This window comes from Drosophila subobscura, chromosome U (genome assembly GCF_008121235.1).
Source record: "Drosophila subobscura isolate 14011-0131.10 chromosome U, UCBerk_Dsub_1.0, whole genome shotgun sequence".
NCBI lineage: Eukaryota > Metazoa > Arthropoda > Insecta > Diptera > Drosophilidae > Drosophila > Drosophila subobscura.
In genome coordinates this window covers 6,029,547-6,048,198 of record NC_048534.1, presented here as the reverse complement: position 1 = coordinate 6,048,198, position 18,652 = coordinate 6,029,547, and the positions used below count along the sequence as shown (strand labels likewise).

General features: G+C 37.8%; 1 protein-coding gene and 1 long non-coding RNA gene across 6 annotated transcripts in view; both read left to right on the top strand.

Moving 5' to 3' along the window:
* LOC117902417 (neurogenic protein mastermind) overlaps window positions 1-18,652 on the top strand; it is an 87,280-nt gene that overhangs the window by 9,738 nt on the left and 58,890 nt on the right. For all 4 annotated transcript variants that reach the window (XM_034813769.1, XM_034813770.1, XM_034813768.1 and 1 more), the window contains exon 2: window positions 117-144. In XM_034813769.1, coding sequence (XP_034669660.1) covers window positions 117-144 — 28 coding nt within the window. The remainder of the gene's footprint in view (window positions 1-116; window positions 145-18,652) is intronic.
* LOC117902420 overlaps window positions 1,581-18,652 on the top strand; it is a 45,554-nt gene continuing 28,482 nt past the window's right edge. For both annotated transcript variants that reach the window (XR_004649397.1, XR_004649396.1), the window contains exons 1-2: window positions 1,581-1,902; window positions 2,706-3,183. This is a non-coding gene — a long non-coding RNA (uncharacterized LOC117902420). The remainder of the gene's footprint in view (window positions 1,903-2,705; window positions 3,184-18,652) is intronic.

Here is an 18,652-nt window from a genome sequence, read left to right as displayed (position 1 = left end):
GTGGGTTCTTATATTTTGAAAATTGAAAGGGATTTTAAATGTAAGAAACGATTACAGAATTCCACTCAAATCTCATCATTTCTAAATTTAAAAAATATTTTTTTTTGCTCTTGCAGATATCCAAGTTAGACGTTGTTTTAAAAGGTAAGTGGAGATATTCTTTGAAATTCTAAACAACATCAATACAATAACAGCATTATTTCGCTTACTATTTGTACTCCTTGCGATCTTTTATCCCAGAAAACACTCTCAAATAAGTATGATACAAAATCCCATATTTAATGCCTTGCACTGTAAAGCTCTCTCATGAAAGGCTATAACTTTGATTTATCTTTCGAAAAGAACTACTTTTGAGAGGAGAATTTCTAACGAGAAACCACTTGAAATCCCATTTCGTCAAGTTTTTCGGCCATAAAATGCATTTTATTCTAAAAACAAAACCACAACACAAATTGCCATAAAAAGTAGCTAAATAGCTGCAAAAAAATATATTTGTATGTATGTATATTATAAAGTAGATATACAAATGTATGTATGTATGTATGTAAGTACAATCTGTAGCGTCAGAGGTGGCTATATTGTGAGTGTGTTTGTGTGTGTGTGGTGCTCTCTAGTTCTGACTGTGCTATTGAAATTGAAGGCGACGTAGACGACGTTCATTCCGAGAGAGCTTTTCCATCGTGTTTTTTTGTTGTTGTCTTCTTATGTGTTTTTTTTTTCTATTTATTTAGTGTGTTTAATTTTGTTTTGCGTGTGATTCGACGGCTACAAGGCAACAAAAGAGAGAGTGTGCTGGTGTTCCCTGGTGCTCTCTCTTTGTATCTTTTAATATCTCTTTGTGATTATCTCTTCTCTCGCTCTTAGGTTTTGGGTTAAAAACACACAACATGTGTTTCGTCATCACAATTTTGTATTTGTTGTTTGTTGTGAATGTTGTTATATCTTAAAGTATAAATTTATAAGATTTAAAAAGCGGTTTCATATGTGATAAATTAAAAAAAACAAACATTTTGTTCCCATTAAAAACATCTCTCCAATGTTTTCCAACATTCAGACGGTTTTTTCTTCATATTTGTTAATATTTCCAGCCCTCATCTGTTTTTCTATTGATGGTCTTTCTTTTATTTAAATATCGAACCATTTGCCAAGAAACTTTTGAATTTATTCATAATACAATTTCCGAAGTTTTTCCCATTTCCTGATTGGGGGTTTTGCAACATTTCTTGGTTGTTTCTCTCTCGGCCCCCCCTCTTCCGTGGACTTTGTGTGTTTTTGTTTTTCAAGAAGCCGCCATTAAATTTCTGCAAAGACACAACAAAAACACTGTTGTTTTCTCATTTGTGTTGGAGCCCAAGCGAAAATGCCGGCAGTGACAGCAGTCGCGTCTCTTTTCTCTCTTCCTAAGCGAAAACCATCTAGTCATCCCGCTCTGATTGGGGCCCATCAAACCGCTGGAGTAAAGATATAGAATATATACAACAGCAAAAGCAAAGAGAGTCTAAGGTGGCGAAGAGAGAGCTCCACTACGTCACACAGCTGGTGTTAACATAGCTCTACGTCCTCTAATTCTCACTTAACAGAGTTTACTACTCTAGTTAACAGTTTTTACTTTGTTTTAACATAAGAGCGTTGCTTCGTTTGCACAGAAACAGACTCGTGTCATGTTAAGCGAAACGAAGAGAAACGAAACAAAGTCAAAGAGAGCACGCACTGCTCATTCTTGCGTCGGGTGCTACTCTGCGTTCGCACTGTGGCTACTGTGGCCCCAAACTTTTTTCAACTTTTGAATCGAGCGGTCGCTGTGTTGCCTAGTCCGGTCCGTCGTCGAACAAAAGCCCCAAGTACAATCTTTGGATAACGTATATTTCTTAGCATCTCGATTTCGGTTCGGCGGCAATGCGGGTATTGTTGATTCTCAGAAATAAATAAATCCACGGTACAAGCTGAAAGTGCAACAGAATCGGAAAATGCATTATTTCCGTAATTTGTGTTTATATATTGCTGGGTCCGCGGAGAGGAGTGCTCTCCAGTTCGTCCCCCCATTGTCGACGTGTCTTGTCCCGTTCGGTGTGGCCCCCGCGTCGTGCTCTCTCTGCGTCTCTGTCGCCAACATTATTTATGTTTTCTGAATAATAACTAAAAATCAACCAGAAGATACAAAAGTATCTTGAAAGTGCGTTTCATAGCAAAGAAAAAGAAAAAAGTTGGCGCAGCCCAAAAAAGTTAAGCAAAGCAAAGCAAAGTGCGCGTGTGTGTTTGTGTGCGTGTGTGAGTGCGTGTTGTTTGCTTTGAAGAGCAGGAGATTCTTTACCATAGTATCTATTGAAATAACTCAAAATTATGAATAATTAAAAAAACTTTATTGAAAATTCATAGATAGTTTAGTTAGTCCCACAAATTTAGAGCACAATTTTCTTCGTTTTTGTTGCGGAATTTCTTGTGTTCCACCGCCCCAATGTTCCAGTGGCGCTTCACGCTCTCCTCTTGGCTGTCTCTCTTTTGGAGGCGACCCTCTCTTTTGTCGCTTTCGGGTTTCGTAATCGACAGTTTCTCTGTCGTCTGTTTCATCCATTCGTTCGTTCGCTGTTCGTTCCTTATTTATATTTTGTTTCGTTTCCATGCCGTTTCGCTCAAAAGTGAATTTGAATCTATGGAAATGTTCAAAATAATTTAAACACAATATTAATAGTTTTTTACACCCACAGTTTCTCTGATAAAATACTATATATAATTTCCCCTCATGATCTTGATCTATATACCATGTACCCGATTTTTGTGCAAATAAAACATAAATACAAATAAAAAAAACCATAAATAAAAGATAGCCTTGCAAAAATCATTGAAAAAATATATTTAAAACAACCAATAAAAAAATCGAGAAATAATATATTTATACACACAACGGTTTCACTTTTACGAGTTGTATACAAAAAAAATATAAATAATAATTACATTTGTTAAAAGGCCACCAGTTGCCTGAAAGAAAAAAGTGTTGGAAAACGCCTAATAAATAATCTACAACAAAAAATAGTGCAAATAAATGTGCAAAAATCAATTCAATCTTGTAAAAAAAATGTCGTATAAAACTAATTAAACCTAAGAGGATTAACGCATTTATTCATAGATTTATAAATCTATGGGATTATTACACGATTTTTGGATCTAACTACTAACACTAAAAAGGTAAAATTAATTAACTATTAAACGGGGTTAAAATAATGATTTATCGATAAGAAAAAGAAGAGAAAATATCAATGAAAGTAGTGAAAACATTATTTAATAGGATACAAAATTATCTTCAGGTCGATCAACAATTACACAGTGTTTTTATAATCCTGAGTACAATCTCGAAGTTAATAGAAATTACACGTGCAAATGATATACCGACCGATCTTGTGTAATTTCTTGATAGATTCAGCAACTGCAATTCTCTCCCCTCAATGTCTGTGTTGTGGCAACATTTTGTGCCTTAGAATCTAACCATTTCCCAACATTTTGTCATAATCAATTTGCTTTGGCAAGAGGCTTATCATCAGACGGAGAATAGTATTCGTATTCGTATTCAATAGAAGTGCTGGCGGGGGGTGGCCTCTGTTACATAAGAAAACGTGAGTAGAAGTCGAGAGTCGTTGAGTCGTTCCGTTCGTCGCTCCGCAGTAGACTCCACTCTGTCGCCGTTTCGTTCGAGTTTCAGTTAGAATTCTTTTGCTAATACAAAAACAAATACGCGGAGAATACGAGAGGTCTGCGGGGTCTCCGACGCAGTCTGCGTCTGCGTCTCAGTTCTCAGTTCTTTGGACGATCCGACAAAAGGTTTTTTTTTGCGCGTATCTCACAGATACATTTGTCACACGAGCGTGTCCAGTGTGTGTCGAGTGTGCCTGCTTTTGTTATTGTTTCGTTTGCTGCTTGTGAGTTTTGCATATGATATTGAATTGTATTTATTTTGAGAACACTTCGTTTTTGTATTTAGATTCTCAAAGAAATGCCCCTTCGAATATTAGCTATTTTTACAAGAGAAATTTAAGCAGCAACAAAAATATATTTTTGAGGTGTTCTCTTCTTGATTTTGCGACGTATTTCAAGGTTTGATTTAATTAGTTTATTGTTAGCTAGATTTTGTTGGCTTTTTGGTCAGCTATTAACTTGGCCGTCAGCAATTTTCAACTGTGTGTGAGTGTGTTTTTTTCGGACAGGTTAAACCAGTTTTTTACTGTCTACCAAAATTACGAATAAAAATAAAGAACACCTCAAGCATTGTCACGTTTATTATAGTTTCTGTATTTGAATTTCTTTTCTTTTTGAGGCGCCAATATTTATTTGTATCACAATTTAATAAGAATTAGCGAGAGAATCTCTACGGTTTTTCCTTTAATGATCATTTTATACTTAACATCATGTCCGAAATACCCTCTGTTAATGGGGTATAGAAAATAGGAGAGGAAACTAAGAAAATGCTATGCTTAGGCTTATCGCCAAGGCAGCACCAGCAGGAGCAAGAGCAAAATAAATGCCCCCTAATGCACACTAACACACCCAATTCACACACACAGATACACTCTCGGAGGGCCATAAAGCAACGATTAGATAATGGCATTTTAAATGATGTCTCTACTGTACAGTAGAGTCGCGAAACACACGACACAAAGTGACCAACAATGGGGAATCGGAATGGAAATGGACTTTGTTTTGAAAAAAACATTGACAAACGACTGATAAGAGACTTCCAGAGAGACAGAGAGAGCGAGAGAGAGAGCGACAAGTAAACACCAACAGAGAGGGAGAGAGGAAGTGGCCACTAAGTAAACTGTAGATTTTTGGGTGGGATTAGACGTTGGGTTTGCTTTTTGGTGTCGGTCTCTCCGTTTATGCAAATCGTCTACGAAAAACGATTGAAAAGAGAAACTGAAGACATTTCAAATGATTTATTCATCTTTTGTGGATCTGAGAAGCACAAATATGATTACGAAGTGTTTAGGAGTGGATTTAATAGTCGGGGTAAAGGAAATCTATGTACATTTATTTCAAAACTGAAAAATCTACTCAAATTTCATCCCATCTAAATTTCTATCTATCTATTAAGTTTTAAGTTTAAGTCTTTTTTTAAATTTGACATAAATTATATTCCACCAAAAGATAATGCTTAGAGTTACTGAATCGTGTGCGAAAATGTCCAAAGTGTCTTCTTAAATTTGTGTGTTTTTATCGCGCGAATATCAATTTGATGCCCCCAACAGCAGCACACCGCATGCCTCATGCACTATCTTTTACTACTTTTCGTATGAGTATTTAATGTTTTGTGCTTACATGAGAGTATCTATAAAATATAAATAAAATACACAACAGATACACGGGACGACGATTGCATATGGCCATAAAAAGTGAACATTTCGTTGTCTCTAGCTGCTTGCTGTTGTTTCTGTTGCTGGAAATGATGATATCGTTTGTGGCAGCTTTCGAGTTTCTCGCTTGACCTTAAGCGCGTCAATGTCCTCAGGAGGAACCTTGAACGATGATGATGATGTCTCCACTCGCATTCGCAGGGAAAACTCCCTCTCGATGGGGGACACGTTTTCGGACTTATGTTTTTGAAGCGTAAATGAATTTTGTTGTGTGTCCCTTTGAAGTTTTTCCATGTTAATTGGGAAATTAGGCGCGTATCCAACCATTCTTTTGCTTCCACTGAAATCGCACGCTCGCACGGACTTGGACATTTTTTTCCCGTCTGCTCGCGTTCGTTTTGTATGTGGCAGCCGACGCTGCTGCCTGCCCTGCACTACGTTTATAATTACGTTAACTTCAATTACTGGCTTACGTACATAAAAATATCAGACCAATTTCCAGGTGAAAACTGGTTTCGGGTTTTCAGTTGCTCTCTGCCTCATTTTGTATCGTATTTTTTTTCTTTATTTTTTGTGTGTCTTTTGTCTGTCTGTGGAGCTACAGCTACAGCAACAGCTCCAAGTTTTGCTATAATTTTAATTTCTTTTTGAAGTCCAGCGCTAACTGTTGGTCTCTTTTTCACTGGCTGTCTCTTTTTAAGCTGGTATTTTAACTAGTAGTTAAAAAATTGTTTGTAAGCATCTCTAAATTCTTGGGAATCAAGCGGTACACATTGCTATATAGAAGGTTTAACAGGAACCTTCGGTTGATGGGAAAACCATTAATTTTTCAGTATATTTTATGTATTTTGTGGGAGTTTTGGGCAAGAAAACGGAGTAAAGGGGTCAAAGATTATATTTTTCTGCACGAAAAATCAATATCTAAAACAGTTTTAACTTAACTTAACTAAATACAGAACTTCACATGGAAGTGTGATTGTGGGAGGAATTGGTATTGGGGTTTGGTCTTCTCTCTGAAGCAGGAATCCCACACATCGCATCTCACTTATGTACATTTCTGTGTTTTGTTTTGCTTTTGGGTTTGCCATTTGTTTTTATTTTGTGTGTGTTTTGATTCGTTTCGTGTTTTGTGTTTGGTGCCGCGGCCGCTGTTGCTCTTTGAATTTCATTTTTAGATTTCAATTTATTTTCGGCGTAGTTTATGCCAATTTGGTTTTTTGGGTGTGATTTCTTTTGAATATTATGTATGCTCCCCCCATATATTGATGTGTTTGTGTGTGTGTTGCTTTCTGATTTGTGATTTGTGTGTGGGTTCCCCGCTGCCCCACCGATTGTGTGTTTGTTAGTGTTTCTTCAAATGAATTTGATTTGATTTGATTTGATACTCATGTTGTTATACACTCAAAAAGGTAGAGGCTATTCTTATTTAAAATATAGTTTTAGAGAGGCGACAGAACTAGTACCAGAGAGAAGATGAATCAATTACGAGCCAAAATGAAGTGTATTTCTAGCGTCGGCTTTATACCCCAGCATTTACAGCTTGTTTCTGTCTTTTATTGCAGTCAGCAGCAGGCACCTTTGCTGCCTCGTGTCTCATGCCGCAAGTACTTGTTGTATAATAGCTAATAAAAAAAGCAACAAAATTAGCAGAGAGACGAGAATGCAAGCTCTTTTTGAGCCGTACTGTACTTCCGCACCGCTCGTATCTTCCTCTTCTCCCGCGTCAGTCATGTGTCATTGACAAAATACTATATTAGAGATCTACCGCTGTACCCAGCATGGTGTTGCTCTTTTTTAAAAGCATATTAACTAATTGACGTATGTGTTTATCTATAAGCAAAAAAAGAAAAAACTGTGTGTCTTCCCTTGTTCGAGGATCCCCATCCATTCATCCATCCATCCGTTGGCGACCCACAAATATTTGAATGACTGACATTTTGGACACAAAAAACCAAAAGAAACAAATGTTTTGCCTCATTCGGAACCAACCAACAAAAATTATCTTTGGGAACACAGCAGCAGATAGAGACAGAGAGAGAGAGGGGGGGAAAGATATCTTGTGGTACTTCAGGCCTCAAACTATAATTATCTTAATTAAAAATCTTCAAGTCAAAGTTGTGGCAAGTCCGAAAGTAACTGACTGTGGCTCTGGGCTCTCTGTGGATGGTTGGGGGGCTAAGGCTAAGCCAAATTATTAGCTCATCTGGTTTTCTGGCGAATTAAGTAATCAAAGTCGTTTAAACCAAGCAACAGAGGAGCTAATGTTGCCGCTGCTGCTGCTTTCTGTAGGGAAAAACTCGAGACAAATTCGGCTTTTAGTTGCTCTCGGGGGTGGACCCCTCAGGAGTCCACTACCCCCCACACACCGCACTTGCACATTGCTCTGCCTCTGTCTCTGTCTCTGTCTCTCTGTTAAAATTTAAATATAAGAAATAAATAATTTTCAGCTGGCTTTTTGGCCGAAATAAAGTTGATGTCATAGGTTCGTTCTCGTAAAAAAAATAAGGCAACACCAACGATTTCTGGTAGGCATTCACATTCACTCTGAAAACGCTTTGAGCGTGAGCTAATGCAGGCATCCCATTCCCAGCCCCAACCCCTACCTCCCCTTTCGAAGAAACAACACAGCGAAAAGGCGGCAGAGGAATGCCCATTATATTTGCCAAATATTTGCTTTGTCAAAGTATTTTTCTGGTTTGCTTTTTATGAGTAAGTATTAGTTGATTTCGGAGTGATTGAAATGGTCAGAAGGCGCGTGCGGCAAGGCGCTGGATAGCGACGGAGAGAGAGGCGTGACTATACGTATCTATAAAATCTACAGGGAAGGGTCCGGTCTGACTGATTAGGGCGCCATGAGTCAGACGACCCGCAACGGACTCCGAATGGATTGTCTAATGTAAATACACTTCAAGAATACGGCGTTTCGCTGTTAATCTATCTGATGAACAAGCTGAAATCTAACCGGTTTAAACCAACTACTATAAATATTACACGTCTATCTTATGTGTACGTTTTTGATGACTTCCAAACTTAAACTCTTTCGGAATTAGCTCCGAATATTTCAAATGAGTGTCACTATCTATCTTTCTATCTATGTATGTTTTTCGAACCTTGCTTTATAATTTTTTATCGTTTGATAAGTCATTTGGAAACCACATGAGAAATTTCTATTTTCAGACTCCACTTCGAAAGTGTTTCAGACCGTTTTTAATTGTATTTTAATTATTTACGATCACTTATTAAGTGCTTAGTAACTTTTAAAATATTTTTCTCTTTCGGAGTTAATTGTGAATAATATTTTTAGTCCTAATAACTCAGCTGTTTATTATTTTCTGCATTTCTTTGACCCTTTCGGAGCCATCCCGAAATTTCCATCAATTATTTCGCCACAAATGAGCTTTTTAGCACATTTCAGCCTGTCAACGCTTTAGTCTCATATCAACCACACAGCAGTGCTTACTGCATTTGATATCTTGCGAAATCATTTCGGACTTCTCTTGCTCGCTCTCTCTTTTCTATCCCATTTACCTGTTGCTGAACTCCCCAACAACCGACAAAAAAAAGAGGCCCCAACTTAACTCTATTATTACCAGAAAGCCAGTAAGAAACCGAAATCGAAACCGAAAGATGACCACAAAGCAGCAGGAGAACAGCAACATCAACAAGAGCGGTGGCGAATGACCAACGAACAGTCGAACGTCAGAGCGAGCGAGCGACCACCTTTTCACGCACACAACACTGGGCCGTGGCTCTCATACGCGTATCATTTTCGGTTGAGAATTTGAGAATCTAGAATAATTATTATGTGTGTGCGGCGGGGCTGTCTAACCAATACAACAAACATCAAACAGCAAAAGCAGCAGAAACCTCTCCAGCGCCAGCCAGCAGCGCCAGAGCCAGAGCCCAGCAGAGTAGAGAGAGAGAGAGACAGAGAGACAGAGAGAGCCATTGTAGAGTCCAAAGCGTTGGCGGAGGAGGGGAGCAGCTCCAAGACTTTACCTAACGCTCGTACGCTTGCGGCTCGATTCGGAATCCCACTGCAAGAATGTGTGTTTGTATGTGTGTGGCAGCTCTGCGTATAGCTGCGTGTTTGTATGTGTGTGTTTTATAAAGTTGATTGCACTCGATTTTTAGATAAAGCTTTTTCAAGGTCATCAACGAAAAAACAAACGACGAAAAAGTACCCAAAAAAAAAGCGCGCGGTCTCACATGTGGTTGTTGTTGTTGTTGCTTCTAAGAGAAAACAAACATTAGATGAAGTTCGTGAAACTCCTATATGGTATATACTGGACATATGCAGATCTAGGAATCAACCAGAAGGAGACTCCGTTCCTCCATCCATTAGCTTCCAAAAGGAGTATGAAGTCCTCCCTCTGACTGGACGCACTTCTCCCATTTTAATTGGAAACTAACCCAGCCATGAAAGAGTTTTTTGGATTGCAGCAGCACTTCTTTGGCTTTTGTTTTGGATCGCACTGGGGGAATAAAACTAAATAAATCAAAACAAGATTTATGTCTGATGCTGCTGCGACGATGTCTGTGGCCCGTTGTGTATTCAAATCTGACAGTCGAAAATAATAATGCCACCGCTCCGCCGCCACACACCGAAATCTCAATCCCCGAGACAATGAGAGACGCGGCGGCGGACGCAGCTCCTCCTTCCTCTCTCTCTCTCTCTCTCTCTTCCTCCAGCCACAGCAGCGGGAGAACGAACCTCTTTAGAAATTATATTAGACGGAGACTCGTTTTTGCAGCAGCAGCGGCAGCCTCCTCCTCTCTCTCTCTCTTGTTTTTGTTTTTTGTATATTTTTTGGGAATTTTTTTTTTTTTGTATTTTAGAGGATTGCGATTTTGTGCAGCTGTTGTATGAACTGAGAGGCGGTTTATTCGGAGTATTTGTTCCCTTTTTTTAGTGGGTTCTGTGTGAGAAAAAGAAGTTCTGAAATGCAGAAAAAGGAGTGCGGAGGATCCAGTTTTTTGGCACCGAAAAAATGGTTTAGTGTGAAAGGGTAAGGTGGTGGGGTGGTGCTGTACAAAAGGGTACAACAATCGGGCTCTTAGTGCTAGTGTTTTTGCTGAAAATATACGAACCTGTATTGGTTCTGTTTTGCATTTATCAGTTGGATTAGAACATTGATTTTTAATATAATATTCTTATCTTAAACCCTAAGGGAAATTCATGGAATTTAACTGAATTTTACGTTTTAAATCTTGGATATTTGTATAGAAGCTCTCATAAATATTGGAGAATTTCAAGAAACTTTCAGTGTTCCCTAGAGACGTTGCTAAAATACTGTACATTTTTTATTCCTGTAGACAAATCTGTTTTCGTATGACTCGCATGGCAAATCTCATGGGATAATGTCAGCAATTTATTGATTTTTACGAGTGTCCCCATGTGGCAGGGCTGTTCAGGGCTTGGCGCCTCTGAGTATGCAATTAATGGAGTGGATTTTATTTTGGAGTGCGCTTGGAAAGCCGAGTCTTGAAAATCGTATGAAATTTTGCACAAAATAAATAGTTCGCAGGAGAGGGTTTTTTTTTATTTTTGCTACCGATTGAGGAATGTGGTGACTGTAATTCAACACTTGTTTTGTGGCAACCACTCCCACTGCTCTTCTCCAATTCCACTTCGTCTTCTTTCAGTTTTTCAGTCCCCATTGCCTCTTGCTCCCTCTCTTTGTCTTTTTTCCCTTTTTGCTTCCTCTCCTTTGTAATTTTTTTCTTAATGTTCTAGCCCTCAATTTCAATTAAATTTTGGTTTGAAATTCCCCAAACCCAAGTGTGATTCAATTAAACATTTATAACGCGCAATAACTGGTGATTGTAATTTATGATTAATCGAATAAGGAATACCCTGTAGGTGGTAGGCGCATAGGGAATAGTTTTATTGACATTTAGAGAAATTTTCGCAAATTTTTAAAGAGTTTTCAGATGTGAGAACTTTGCCAGACATTCAGTTCATGACATTTGCTTTCCCCTAACCAATATACCCTTCAAAGAACCTTCTTCCCCATCAAATTTGCATATAACTATGCCCCACAGAGCACACCACACGAGCACTCATCACGAATGTGTATCGATAAAATATATAGAGCATTTATTCGTATTCGTATTCGTATTCGTAGTGGAAATATTCACTCATAAATTTACGAGTATTTTCTGCGTCATCATCGCTACATTTGAAGAAAATTCCTGGGACGATTGTGATTTTAATTTGATTTTAAGTCGAGTGCTCCATAAAATAAATCCACACTTTTGCATCGTCGCACCCACACCCCTACCCCCGTAGTGCAAATGTATCTGCATGCGAGTAGATGTATCTACATTATGCATACATTTGTATCTTTTTGTTGTATTTTCTGTATTTGTGGATTGGAATGGAATCTACGCCATTTCTGTGGCACAAAACTAATTTGCATTCGAAGTGTAAACAATGGCCAAATGGAAAACAGAAAGAGAAATACGTACATACATATGTATGTATGTCTATATGCACAGATACGAACCAAAATACCATCGATAGATTGAGAAATTTGTTTGAGAATATTACTTAGAAGATTTGGAAAAATTCAACCATATATTCCTAGATTAATATTTAATATTTCTGCCTTATAGTTTCGGTCTTTTGCTGTATCTTTGTATTTTTTTCGGTTGATGGAGTCATCTGCAGCATACAATATAACAACAACCATATATATAAATATTCCCACCACTTATCTCCACCTTTTTTTTTTTTTTTGTGATAGGCTCTGCTTCTTATGTGTTATTTATTTCGATTTTATGTAAATTTTACCAACGATTGCTGAGGTTTTATTTTCTTTTTCCATACATTTTGGTATGTCTGGTGCCTAAATTTGACATCTAGCGGATGGAGATGGCTATTTTATAGGGTCTAAACGAGATCTATAGCGGGGCTCTATGCTTGATTATTGTACAATGAGCTATTTATGAAAGAGAAGGGATTGAAGGAATTGAGTTTTGAGTGGGGAAAATGATAGAAAAATATGTCGGACTTGATTGGGCAATGGGTTTTTATAGTTTAAAGAGATTGCAGACCATTTTGTATAGGGAAAGTGTCATATTTTAAGCTTTTATGAACTAAATGTCATTTTCTACTCTTAAATTTCCTAAAAATCTTGTTCCTCCATCTATGTGCTTTAATATTTCCCTTAAATTATGTCTTCCCCACTCCAGAGTGTCTTCCTCCTACTTGTAGAGTTTTCTGTAAAATGTTATCCCCAAATTACCTTCTAAATGTTTTTCCAAAACTAATTAAGTTTTTACGACTACAAGTCAGGCATTTTTCCTTGATCCTTGACAAGAATGTTTATGGAGTGCCCTTCCCCATAAAAATAATGCATAAAAATCCATCATAAAAATGTTGCGTGACATATAAGAGATAATACAAAAGTTGATGAAGTGAAAAGCCAGAAGAAAATTAAAGAGAACAAACTACAAGGGGAAAATTATGAATTGGAACAGATTTTTATGTCACAAAGTAACCTCTTCACACCAGCAGCAAATATCTAGGCTGTCATTAACAGTTTCCTGATCTAATGGAAGGAGAAAATCAACCAAAAGAAAGGAAATTTCGTGCCAGAAGGGGTGGCGGCCAATTCAATTGGCAAAACAAGAAGCAAAATATCGGAATGCCCAAACCCCAAAGCGAACAGGAAAATGAATAATGAAAATTAGCAAAAATCTCCCTCCGCTGCTCTTCTTTCTCTCTCTTCTATAGCCAAAGGTAATGCTGTCTTTCAATCTCATTTCACTTGATTAATTACCCGAAAATTTGACAAAAACTCGTTTTTCGGGGGCACAAATGAAGCAGAAGTTTGAGATACAAGATACAAAACAGCAGCAGCATCAACCCCAGCCCCAACAATAGATAGAACAAAACTCTTGTCCAGATTCATGGATTCTTTTGGGATTCGGTTTCAAATGATTAATGAATTGATTGACAACATCAGAAGCAGCCGAGAGGGGAAGCAGCAGAGGCAATATATTTGGTGCCTTTGGCCAACACTTGCCTCTTGCCTTCATGGTGGCTAAAACGCTTCCGGGCATTTGGTTTTTAAGGGAATTTTTACAGGTTTTTCGGGTTTAGTGGTTTGGTGGCAGAAGGTTCTGCTGAATATTTGCTTCTAATTGTGATTTTTAGCTGTTAATTGGTTGCGGGTTGAGGGAAAAGATAAGTTAAAGCTGAACAGTGAGCATTTCTAGTGACATAGCCGTAATTTCTGTGACTAAAAGTGACATAATTGGAATGAATAATACTTGGTAATGGTATTCCCAGATATCCTAAACTTGTGTCTATTATTTTGTTCAGGCTAATCAAGTTTTTTGAGACGAAAACAAACAAACTTTATTGGTTTATGCTGCCACATTCCATAGACTGGCGATAGCTTAGCCCATATATCGAGTGTTTGCACAGCTTGTACGAACATTTTGGAAAAGTTTTAGAGTAGGATTATCTCCATGCCGATCGTTGGGTTAAAGCAGTTGCGGGGAGTCTCCCCCATTGGGTTTTCTAATGGTGAAAAATTCCACATTCCACTCACGTAAACCCGAGCGAACCTGTTGATATCTTTATAGGAAAGAAGACGACTCCCCGCCAGTGGCAATCGTAGCTCCCTGTCGCAACAATATGCAAAACATGTCGAGCTTCGAGTTGGGAGTTTCGTGTGGTATTAGCCCCTATGCGGGTTCTCTTTCCTTTACTTCTTTCATGGCTCAAAGCATGGCTGATAGCGGACTCCATGCGGAAGTACTTTCTGTACTTCACAATTGAAGTTTGATAAACCTACCGGTCCCAAATCGTTTGAAGTTGGTATTATGCATGCATCCAATGTTCGTAAAACCGTAAAAAGAATTCGTAAATGAAAAGTTTAAGCATGTCTCTGGGTTCCCTCTAATGTCAGTTCAAGTAAACAACATTTCCTGTTCAATGTACATAAGTTCTTCAGGGACTTTCCTACTTTTCCAAACTCTTTATCAAACTTTTCCTGCACACATATTTGCATTCCCTACTTTCAACGCAATCTCCAGCGAGAAATACCTTTTTAAAGACCTTCCTTTTAGCCCTAAAGATAACCGTTTATTTGTCAACTTTATATTTTTTGAGTAAATTTCTCTATTTGCTTAACATTATTAATGTCTCATTGTTTTTGTGTGTGTTTTGTTTTTGCACTCGTATGCCCTATTTGGGCCACACACATTTTTGTACGTATTCTTGCGTACGCGACAATAAAACCATTTTTTAACGCACGAATAACGAATGTTATTTTTTTGCATACGTTTTTTTTATTGTTTTTATTGTTTGTGTGCGCAACACGAACAGACACGAAAAAATGAGTTTATGTATTTTAAACCGACCTAAATAATGGAGTAGCGAAGAAATGATATTATTTTTGTGGAGTTTCAAATAAGGTTTTGTCTCGAAAAAGGAGAAGGTACGGTACAACGATAACCTTACCAAAAGAAAAGCCTACAATCGACGAGTTCGGCCACAGATAAGAAAGAGGTGTAATCTTTTGGGTTTGCAAGGAGTAAAAAAATGGAAGTACGTAACAGCAGGGAGAGGTAGTTGTGGCTTATCTCCGAACACCAAACGACACCAACAATTGGGGCTATTATTTCAATGATTTTTGATTGCGATCGAATGTAGAAACAAGTTCGTCAATTAGCATTTATATGGGCAAAATAGATTCTTTAAACAGTTCTTGACGATAGTTTATACATTTTCCAACTTCATTTTGGTGCGAAATTATTCAAATAAATGATGGTTCTATTAATTAAAATATGCTTTAGATAGTTACCTGTTCTGACTTCATGTTAGCTAGGCAATTATATTAGCATTACAATTATTTTTAATTTTGGCGAGCTTTACTCTTTCCTTATAATAATTCAATTCTTAATGGATTTTTTTATTGTTAGATATTTCCACCTGTCTCTTGAGACATCTGTCTCATATCTTAACCCCAGGAAAGCCATCAATCAACGTGCTTTTAAAATTTGTGCTTATACATAATTTACACACAATTTACGGTAGAGCTCTTTTCCGTTTGCTACTTGTATAAGTAATACTCCTTATTCTTGGGTTATTTTTCGGTTATTTATGAGAAAGTTGTTGATAAAATTGTCACGTAATACATACAAATATTTTTTTGGTAGAAAGAAACTTTGTAGAGTTCCTGGAATTATGCATAGGGTGTGGAAATGATTAACAAATTTTGTAATAAATTATGCTTATTAATGAGCAATAATTTATAGCATAATTTATTAATTGAAACTATGAAATAAAAGCCCTGGCAGTTATGGTTAATTTTTTTTAAAAACATTTTTGTATTTACTTTTGCTGTACTGATATTTTATAAGAAAATGTATTAATTTTTGGGTCCGTTAAAAATTTGGGAATATTTTTTTAACAAAATTTCCCAAGTGATTTACCCTCTCACATGCATCGTAATCAAATAATCCTGAAAATAGCTCCCTTCTCCCTCTCTCTCTCCCTGTCTGTGGAAAATTATACGTTTCATGCATTATCTCACCTCTCTCTTTCTCCACTTCTCTTCAGTCGCTGCAGACTTTTGCCACTCACTGTGTAATTTTAATTTAATTAAATTCTAAGCACGTCTTGGCGGAAAAAAACTGTAATTACCAGTACGAACAAAAAATAATATAATACTTTGCGAAAAAGAAGAAAAATTGCCAAAGAACTGAATAAAAAAAAAGAAAGAAAAAAAACGAAACGAAGCGAAGACGCAGCCGAAGAGAATTCTTTGGAAATCTTCTGTCTTTCTGCCTCGTTCTTGGGGATTGGGTTGGCGGTTTTCTAAACGGTGATTTAGCCATTACGTTAACGGTAAAATGTGCAGAAGAATCTCTTGGTGGAACAGAGACGCAGAGAGAGGGAGATAGTGGGGTAAACCGGTTCTTGGCCAGGTAGGAGCGGAGCTGCGAATGGAGATCTGCCGCTTCGTCTTCGTCTTCGTTTGCTTTGTGCAACCGATTCGCTTCTTTAGTGTGTTGCATAACCTAACCTAACCACCTACCCCTTCCCCGTCCATTTTGTGTCTCGTTCCATTGTTGAGCAGCGCAGGAGCACTATGTTTAGCATGATTCTGAGCGGGGTTCTTTTGTAATGCGGCGGCTAATTTTCGTAAGTTTCGTCTGTTATGCAAGACGAGAGAAAAAAAAAGAAAAAACAGCAATAATGTACATAGGTGGTAAAAGTTGCTCAAATTTAATGTGGCAACCAGGGGTTAACAGTTAGACCATAACATCTTGACGTGAAATGAAAGATAATGGGACACTCTGGCTAAGAACTAAATATCAACAAAATCCATTGCGTTTTCGCTGAGTTATAAATAGTTGAAGTTCATTTAGCACCTTTCTTCAACTTGAAGATAAAAGGAGGTAGGCATACACCAACGAGTGTGTGTTCTCCTTGAAAATGTCTGCTCAATCGGTTCTTCAGTTACGTACGGAGTAATTTCTTCTGTTTACTTGGTAAATTTACAACCAATAAATAAATAAATAAATACTGAAACCCAGCGAAGAAGAAGAAATCAGCAGATAAGCAGGAGAAGAGGTAGCCATAAGGAACACAAAGAAAAACCAAAAATGAAATGAAGGCAAAAGGAGGATCACCGACAACAACAATCATTATCAAAAACTGCATTTCTGTTCTTGTTTACATTTCTTCTCAGATTCTCTTGCTTGCCATCTCTCTCTCTCTCTCTCTCTCTCTCTTTCGCATTCCTTCCTTGTCTGTAGCCGCTGATAAAAATAAAATCCGATCCACAAACAAATATACTTTCAAGACGCGACCAATAATAAAATAAACAAAAATTGGAATTTGTTTGCCCCGAGAGTCGAGTTTAGAGTCGAGTCTCGTCTGCGACTTGTTGAAACTATTTCGTGCGAACAGAAAAAGATACAGATACAATACACTCGAATAACAGATATTCATAGATACAGCTTATGCTACTCCTCAGCTTCACCTCAAAAAGGGAGGTGTCGCATAGCCTCTCTCTTTCGCTCAATTAACATGCTTTTGTGAAAATTTTAGTAACTTATTTTAATGAAGTGGCGTGTTGGCTGTCAGTTCTACGTGTGGTATGCAATTACGGGTCTTCAGGTCACGAAATAGATTGAGAATTTTGGTTTATGAGGGGATTGATTGAGAGAGTTTAAGAGAGTTTTGATAACAAGATTGATTGAAATCACGTTTTTGTTTGCTGTGAATTTAAGGATTAAATTATTAATAAATATTTGGAGTATTTCGAATTTTATTTCATTTACATTTATAAATCTCACTTGCGTGCGTGTTTCCTTCTATGTTTTAATCAATCAATAGACGCATGTTATGCAAATCCAATGGTTTCGTTTAAATACTTGGTGTATCTGGCAGATACATGTGTCTGCAAATGTATCTGTGCGTCTCTTAAGCTCTGCCTTCTCTCTCTCTCTCTCTCTCTCTCTCTCTCTGTACAAAGCAACAATTATAAACAATGACAAGAAGAACAACAACAACAGCGACAACAACAATGAGATGCATTATTATTATCAGCAAAACTACATGACAAAAGAATGGACAGAGAGAGATAGAAACAGACAGAGCGAGAGCAAGAACAGTGAGTGAAAGAGAGGGCATGCGATTATGCTGCTGCTGCGGCTGTTGCTGCTTTTGTGCCACGCGTACAGGAAATTATATAAAACAAGTTTCTGCAAGGGAGAGAGAGGAAAGGAGAGGAGCGTGCAGTGGACAAGGAAGGGGGACATGCCCCAAGGGTATGGGAGGGGTAGGGTGCTGGCAAAAACAATGAAGAAAAACGCAATGCAGTCGCAGTGGCAGTTGTAGCTCTCTCTCTCTGTCGCTCACTCGCTGTCTCTCTATTTGCCTCTCTCTCTCTCTGTGTGTGTCGCTTGTATCTGTGTGCGTGCAACAACACCATCGTATGGCAACAGAAGAAAATGTTGATGTTTTAAAAGCAAATACAATAAAGCATTCTCCTCATGTCACGCACAGATACAGATACAAGATACAAAAGTATCTGTGTGGCAAGAATGCTCCTCCATGCTCTATGCTCCCATGCGTGTCTGCCTGTGTGTGTGTGCGGAAAAACTCTTTTGGGTGGTGGCTGGCTGCTGTCATCGTCAGCTCCTCGTTGAGCATACGACACGTTGGCCAAGTGCAAGAGAAATATGTATAAAGAAAACATATCCAGTAAAAAGGATACTTTAATTTACGCAGAATTTAGAGATTATGGGAGTATATTTATTGCATTTTGTAGATTTAAGCA